We start from the raw sequence: 8920 nt of genomic DNA, 5'->3' as shown, positions 1-8920 counted from the left end.
ATCAACAAGATAAACTACTTTTCTTAATATTAATGAATTGGGTATGTGATTCTTGTATAGGAACAAAGGTAGTATTATACTACTTAGTTTTAACTATTACAAAACATTAATTTTTAGTTTTGACTTCCTTAAAATAATTAATGTTGTAAATAGAAAAAAGTTTAAAAAAATTCTCATATTGTTATCATGCAAATATTATGAATCATGGGCCTGAATATAATTTTTAGTTCTTATAAAATGAGGTTCTTTTTTAATTTTGGTCTATAAAAAAAATTTCATTATTTTTCTTCTTATAAATTTGTAAATATTATATTTAGTCATTAAAAATATTTTGGTCAATGTAAAATGAGTAAATTTTTATTTTGGTTTAGCAAAATATTTTATTTTAATTTTCATCATACTAAAATATAAAATCACTATTTTTGGTCCTTAACAATAATTTTAAGTTAGATAAATAAAATTTATTTAAAGATCTATCAAACAATATAGAAGTGTTATATACTAACTTTGTATCATTGACAGCAGTAAATAATACTTAAGATGGTCTCTTGACTTTTTAATAAACAAATAATAGTGAAAAATAATTACATAATAAAGACTAAAAATAATTGTTCTAGATTTTAGAAAAATAAAAAAAATCTATAAAGATAAAATTAAAATTTATCCATTGTACATAAATTTAAAATATATTTAAGCCTAATTCGAAAAATTTCTTGTATTGTCTTTCTTACCCAGCCTCTAGATTTTTTTTTCTTTGCTAACTTTTGTTTCCTCTCTTTGGTTGTGTCACACCTTTTTCCCTTATTATTTTATTTAATAAAAGTAAATATTTTGAAAACAAGTTTTTAAATATGAAATGTATTAAATACAATTCAAAATTCATTAATACCTTAGTCAAACTTAACATACCTAATTAATGCATTAAAAACATTTTGGAATGCATTTAATTATTTTTTCCTCACACTTCCAATCCAATAATTTTGAAAAGTAAAATGTTAATTGGTATTCTAAGAGCATTGATCAGTGAGGAATAAAAGTGAGTGCTTTTTTTTATTGAGATGTGCAAAAAATAGATTTGACAAAATGGACCACTTTAATTCAATCGATAAAATGAAAAACTTGATCTTAAGAATATAATAGTCCTAACTAGATAAAATACTTCTTATTTTTCTAGAATACTTCTTATTCTAAGGGAGAGTTAAGCTAAAAGAAATGAGATAAACTTTGGTCACTTCTCTTTATATATCATGTCATTTATTTTATTATATTATTTACAAAATAACAAATAAATATAACATATATAATATTAAATATTAATTTATAACATATAAAATATATAATATTAATTTATAATATATATATATATATATACAAATTTTGACATGTGAATTTAAACTATATCATTAAATATAATATTAAAATAAAAAAATCATTATTTAAATATTTTTAAAAAAATATATGAATAATAATTATAATTTTAAATTTTTTTTATATATTTTAAAGAAAATTATATTATAAATAATTTCATATTATGTAGATAAAATTATATTTTTAATATAAACATTTTAAGTAATTAAATTAAAAACTTATCTTTTAAAAATTATACGTAGTTTTAAAGAAACATAAATTTTGTTATTTGAATATAATTTATATAATATCTTAATAGAATATATTAAATACAATACACATATTGTAATTATATGTGATTTAGTTTATTTGTTATCATGATGTGCACTAAACATGTGATAAAATTATTATTTATCCTACTATTATCATATCATACTCTTATCTTATTCTACACTCATATAATATCCTACCTTATCTTGACTACCAAACAGTTCCTTAAAGCATGACCCTATTTGAGCTTAACCAAAAACATACTAAAAACTTCAAAAATTGGGCTTTCACAAATTTTGAGCTTCATTTTATAGCTCTAAATTATTTTTTTTTTGTTTTAGGCCCACTATTAAATTGTGAAAACATTATTTAATTGATTATTTAATTCAGTTTCAACTATGGGCACATGTGCTGAACATGTTATAAAGCCGCGATGATGCCATGAGTGACCTAAAAGGAGTGACAAGTTATCCTAGGGTCACAAGGAGGCTTTGAAATCCTTTGGTAGGATATAAAGTTAGGCTAAAAGATAACAAATAGAAATAGCAAAGAAAATGGATCTACAACAGAGAATGCTAGTGATGGTGATTGTGACATTAATGATTGGCATTGACATTAGTAATGGGCTAACCATATGCAATGTATCAGTAGATAATTTACTGAAATGCAAACCAGCAGCGACGCCTCCAAATCCAACACCGCCCTCCAAAGAATGTTGTGATGTGCTCTCACATGCCAACTTGCCTTGCTTATGCACTTACAAGAACTCCCCTTTATTACCTCTGTATGGCATTGATCCTGATCTCGCTGTTCAATTGCCTGCCAAATGCAACATTCCTAACCCTCCCAAATGTTAGTCTTAGTTACCCATTTTTAGTGTGGCATATGAAATAAATAAAAATAAAATTATTATCTTTTATGTGCTTCTTTTTTATCCATTTTATTTTCTTCTAATAATAATAATAATAATAAAGCAATTGATCATGGATATTACAATGCACTTGATGAAATGTCAATCCACATTATATGTAAAGTCATATAAAGATCATGTTGTTGCACCTTCAATTACACCGCCATCCTTAAAGAGAGAAAAAAAGTGACAATCAAGAAATGATGTTAATTTTTCATTAACTTTTTTTTGCTAAATTGCACTCACAATTATGGTTCCCCAATTTTTAATTATGAAATTTAAATGCCCCAAGTTTTATAAAGTTTGCAATTTTAGTTCCCACATTGGATTTTTTTCCGTTGATTGTTAAAATTGTAAGATTTATCATGGTCTAGAATTAGATACATTTGTGGAGAATAGATAGACACTAGAAGAGGGGTTGAATAGTATATATCAAAAACTCACATTTTCAAGATCATGAAGTAGTATCTATAACAAACAAAGGGTTAGTAAGAGTAATCAATAAAACACAACATTTTTATATTAGTTCACCTAAACCACCGAGGTTGTGTCCAGTTATCAATCCAACCAGATTGAGTTCTACTAACTTTCAACAAAGTTACAAGTATTATTTTACTAAGCCACTTTTGGCTCAAACACTTGTTCTTTGACTAATTTTTCAAGCCATTATCCAAGTATTCTTTTACAGACAAGTCTCTCCAGGCTCAAACCGAAGTATTCTTTTTTAAATAAGCCTTTCTAAGCTCTAACTCAAATATTCTTTTACAGTCAAGCCTCTCGAGGATCTACTTTATAACAATGGTTATGAAGGTATTACAAGATTGCAGTTGTCGTCTCTTTTAAATAAGACTTGTTCGAATTATGATTGTTTTACATTTATGTTTTTTAGTGTTTACTTGGTCTTCAAATCTGATCCATTTTAATCAACTTTACCAATATTTTATGCTAAAATAATTAGTTTTTGATAAGTATATCCATATTTTCTCTTGAGCTCCTCACGCCTATGTATAGAGTGACAAACCTACATTATAATGAGGGTGGATAGATGCATTATCAATTGCATTAAATTATTAGTATATGTTTAAAAATATTATATTTTGCACCCCCTAATTTTATATATTGAACTTACTGATGATTATATTTTACACTTATGTTTTGTTCTTTGTATATATGATGATAATGATTCTTACCTTTTTTTAATAAAAATTATCTTCGCTAACCTAAGGTCTTGGATCTACCAAAGGCCTCCACCTCACTATTTTAAACACCTCTTTCTCACACTTAAGCTCTTCTCTCACTCTCAAGATTTCGCTTACTTATATTTCTTGCCAGTTTTGCTCCTCAAGTTCTAGAGGTGTCAAAATGAGTCAAACCCGGTGGGTCAACCCAACTCACCACAGATTCAGGCTGGGTTAGGTTTGGAAAAAGAAAATTTATATCGATTTTGATTAAATTCTAACCTAGCTTACATAACCTCTAAGCTAAATGGGTTCGAGCTTAAGTGAGCTGGGATTGACTCATTTAACCCACTATTAAACAAATAATAAAAATATATTTATGTTTTATGTAATTTTTATTTAAACTTTTGATTGATATTTTCTTATGTATTTGCATTGATAGACTTGGTTTTTGGATATAAAGAATTATAACTCTTTATTTTATTTATTGAAAAAGGAAACATGTAATTAATTTTTTATTTTTTAAAAATTTGGTGAGTTAACCCAACAACCTGTGGTGGGTTGAGTCGAGTTGAGATTTTTCTAGCTCATCAAAAAGTGAGTTGGGTTAGGTTGACCTGTTTAAAGTACCATCCCGTGGTGAGTCAACCTATATGTGATCTGATTTGGCCCACTTTGACACCTCTATCAAATTCATTAAGACAATCCTATTTTATTTTGTGGGTCTTATGCGTACGTCATCGATAAGTCTTTAAGGTCAGTATCATCACACACCTCATGAAATTTTACTATTTATTTTGAATAAAATTCAATAACATATATTTTGTGTTACTCTAGTTTATACCTATAATTTTTAACAATATACCAACATATATCTATAGTCTATACTATAGGTAAAAATAGTTTTGAGCAACAAGTATTGTGTTACTATAGTTTGTCTTTATATGACATTTTTTGTAGTCAAATTAAATTAAATATTTTTCAATAAGATTTTAATGCAAAAGTTTTAAAGGTAAAGTTTTATTTAATAGGTCTATTCTAATGCTTTTCATCTTTAAGTTTTTTTACAGTTATTTTTGTTGACCATGTCATTATCTTTCTTCAAACGTTAAAGTTTGTTTATTAATTTTATTATATTGTGTTTAAACATTGTAACAAAAAGTGTTTTGAGTAGTTATGTGTGTGTTACTATAACTTATACCTACACTTTTTAACAATAAACCAATATATATTGTATTTGTAGTCTAAAATGGAAGTAAAAATAGTTTTTAGTAATAAGCATTGTATTAGTATATTTTGTGTGTCTTTAGATGACATTCTTTTGTAGTGAAATTAAATTAAATATTTTAAAATCAATTTTTAATGTAAAAGCTTTGAAGGTAATTTTGTTTTACTTAATAGAACATTTTTTCATCTTTAAAGGCAAACTCTATATGAGGTAATTACTCATCCCAAGATTTATGGTTTCCTTTCAAGACTTCTCTAAGCATAGTGGATAGAGACCTATTGACTACCTTTATTTGGCCATCAGTTTGAGGATGACAGGTAGTAGAGAAAAGTAATGTAGCCTTAACCATAACACTCTCCCAAAATGGCTTAGGAACTTGGTATCTCTATTAGATACTATGAACTTACGAAGCCCATGAAGTTTAACCACATCTCTAAAGAAGAGTTATGCAATGTTGCTTGCATCATTTACTTTGTGGCATGGAATAAAATGGGTCATCTTACTAAACTGGTCCACTACCACAAAAATAGAAACCATTTCCCTTTGGGTCCTTGGCAACCCTAGCATGAAATCCATACTAATATCTACCCAAGGAGAAGAAGCAACAGGTAAAGGTGTATAGGTGCCATGAGGCATTATTTTAGATTTAGCTTGTAAATAAGCTATACATCTAAGACAATGCCTTTGGACTTCTTTTCTCATATGAGGCCAGAAAAATTTTTCTCTAAGCAAATTTAGAGTCTTGTCAACTCCAAAGTTCCCCACAATACCACCTTCGTGGCTTTCTTTAGTCAACAATTTTCGCATGGATCCTTGAGGCATACATAACTTTCCTTCCTTGTATAAATACCCCTCAGCCATGTAAAAACCATTGATAGCTTTGTGTTGGCAAGATGAATAAATACTTGCAAAATCTAGATCTTTCTCATACATTTCCTTAATATTATCAAATCCAAGAATTTGGGTTCCTAGAGACACAAGTAAAGTATGTCTCCTTGATAAGGCAGCATCCACAACATTAGCTTTACCCTTCTTGAATTTAATAATATAAGGAAATTGTTCAAGAAACTCTAGCCATTTTGCATGTCTTTTATTTAATTTACCTTGCCCCTTAAATACTTTAGTGATTTATGATCACTATGTATTACAAATTCTTTGGACACTAAATAGTGTTCCCAAGTTTATAGGGCTCTGACCAAAGCATACAACTCTTTGTCGTAGGTGGGATAGTTGAGGGGGGCACCCTTTAATTTTTCACTAAAGTATGCAATTGGATGTCCTCCTTGCAACAACACAACACCTATACCAATTCCAACTGCATCACATTCTAGCTCAAAAGTTTTTTAAAAGTCGAGTAGAGCTAGTATGGGTTCATTTATAAGTTGTTCTTATAATTTTTGAAATGCTTGGTCTTGTTTTTCCTTCCATTCAAATGGTACATCTTTTTTGACAAGCTCATTCAAGGGTAAAGCAATTGTGGAAAAGTTAGGCACAAAATGTCTATAAAAACTTGCTAGTCCATGAAAACACCTAACTTCACCAACATTCCTTGGTTTTGGCTACTCTTGAATGGCTTTGATTTTCTCGAGGTCCACTTGAACCCCATTTTTGCTAATAATGAATCCTAGGAAAACCACATGGTCCACACAAAAGGTAGATTTTTCAACATTAGCAAACAAGTGGTTTTTCCAAAGAATCATTAAAACTTGCCTAAGATGACCTAAATGATCATCTTGACTCCTACTATAGATTAAAATGTCATCAAAATAATTAATCACAAATTTACCAATACAATCTCTTAAGACATGATTCATAAGCCTCATGAATGTACTAGGTGCATTGGTTAACCCAAAGAGCATAACCAACCACTCATACAATCCAAACTTAGTCTTGAAAGTGGTTTCTCATTCATCACCTTCTTTTATTCTTATTTGGTGATATCTACTTTTAAGATCTATTTTGGAAAATATGGTAGCACCATGTAACTCATCAAGCATATCATCAATTCTTGGGATAGGGTGCCTGTACTTTATTGTGATGTTGTTAATATCCCTACAATCACAACACATTCTCCATTTTCCATCTTTCTTAAGGACTAACAACTTAGGTACAACACAGGGACTCAAACTCTTTTGCACCCATCCCTTGTCCAACAACTATTCAACTTGGTTCTCTATTTCCATTGTTTCTTGGGGATTTGTCCTATAGGCAGACCCATTTTGTATGCTAGCCCCAAGCACAAAATCAATTTGATGTTCTATACGCCTAAAAGGTGGAAGGCCCTTTGGACCCTCACTAGGGAATACATCATCAAATTCCTTTAAAAGCTCTTGTACTCCAATAGGTAGAGAACTAGATTCAAGAGATAAGTTATGACATCTTAACACACTTCTACAAAGAAGAATGTAAGAAGGTTTGTCTTTCTTTTCTTCTTTTTGTTTTGCAATTTTCTTTCCTCCTCTCTTTTCAATTTCATTTGTACTAGATCTTCTATGACCTTGGAAAGGGATAGATGATGAAGTACAAATTTATTTTCTTTATGTGTGAAAGTTATCTCATTAGTAAGACCATTGTGCATGGTTTTCTTGTCAAATTGCCATGGTCTTCCTAACAAGATATGACAAGCTTCCATAGGTACTATGTCACAAATCACTTGGTCTTCATAGTTACCTATTGAAAACTTGACTTTCACTTGGTTATCTACTATGATGTCCTCATTTTCATTAAGCCAATAAAGTTGATATGGTTTCAGATGGCGAATTGGTGTTAGGTTTAGCTTCTCAACCAACCTAGTGCTACAACAATTGCAACACGATCCACTATCTATAATGAGAAAAAAAGCATTGTCTAAAATTTTACATCTTGTGTGAAATATGTTCTCTCTTTGTGAAATATAAGAATCACTAGGTTGACTTCCTAGAAGCCTCCTATTCATCTTGGCTACTATAAATGTCTTGTCCTCTCAAAATCATGACTTTCTTATTAGGATATTGAGAAGCTATATGGCCTTTTCCAAGACATTTAAAGCATTTGATGTCACTAGTTTTATTACTATGAGCGGAAGTGTTCTTTCCTTTCTATTTTTCATTATTCATTGTCTTTTGCAAAATTCTTGGAGGGTTCTTTATTACCATATTTTGAAAATTTTCCTTCCCTCTTGTAGTCTTTCTTGACAAAAGAAATAGTTTGAGTTTTATCCTTTTTGAAAGAATTTCTTCTTAAAGGTTGTTGTTCCACCCTTATACAAAGTTCAATATTTCTTCTTCCCTTATCCTAACCCTCATCAAATACAACTCCATTTTTTGTCCATATTTCTCCACACTCATATTCTTTTGTTGGAGTCTTTGGAGCTTATCCATAAGCTCCCTACTATAATAAGAAGGAATGCGCCTTCTTCTCATAGCACTCCTTAAATCATTCCAGTACTCTATGGGTGGGTCATTATGGAGTCTCCTTTCCCTAACTAAGGTTGTCCACCTATACATAGCTTGTCCTTAGAAAGCTAAGGTGGCTAAGGGAACCTTTCTTTCTTCCCCTACTTGGTGACAAGTGAAGATTTGCTCCACTTTCATTTCCCAATCCAAGTAGGCACCCACATCCTCTTTTCCATGAAAGGAAGGGAGATCAACTTGTGATTCCCTTACCTTAGGTTCTCTAATGACTCTTCTAGGGGTAGGTTGATAGTACTCATCTATATTCAAACTTCCTATATCCTCAAGGCTTGTGGAACTATAGGAACCTTTGCTATTTTTCTTTTTTTTTTATTTTGTTTTATTTTAGCCAAAAGTTTTTCTTCTTGTTGCTTAACCAATCGAATCTCCTTTTCAAGAATAGCAAGGTGTGCTTCTCTTTCAATTCTTTCTTTTTCTTTAGCAAACACCTCTTGTTTCTTCCAAATTTTTAGTGCCCTAAGCTCTTGAGCAATGTGAGAAATGGTTTTTGGAGAGCTTGAGTCACTACCACTTTGAGAATGTTTGCTCATGGTTA

At 29.9% G+C, this 8920-nt stretch overlaps 1 protein-coding gene across 1 annotated transcript; it reads left to right on the top strand.

Annotated features, from left to right (window-relative positions):
* The first annotated feature begins 2171 nt into the window (after positions 1-2171).
* Positions 2172-2474, top strand: LOC145949785 (putative lipid-transfer protein DIR1). The gene has a single exon (XM_083060666.1). It carries the CDS (start codon positions 2172-2174, stop codon positions 2472-2474), a length of 303 nt encoding a protein of 100 aa, XP_082916792.1.
* The last annotated feature ends 6446 nt before the right edge of the window (positions 2475-8920 follow it).

The sequence above is a fragment of the Cajanus cajan genome, chromosome 7, assembly GCF_000230855.2.
Source record: "Cajanus cajan strain Asha chromosome 7, NIPB_CcT2T_4, whole genome shotgun sequence".
Classification (NCBI taxonomy): Eukaryota; Viridiplantae; Streptophyta; class Magnoliopsida; order Fabales; family Fabaceae; genus Cajanus; species Cajanus cajan.
This window is presented reverse-complemented; position numbering and strand designations above follow the sequence as displayed.

Excerpts from the sequence above, each read along its gene's own strand:
- LOC145949785 (XM_083060666.1), top strand. The coding sequence starts at position 2,172 with ATGGATCTACAACAGAGAATGCTAGTGATGGTGATTGTGACATTAATG.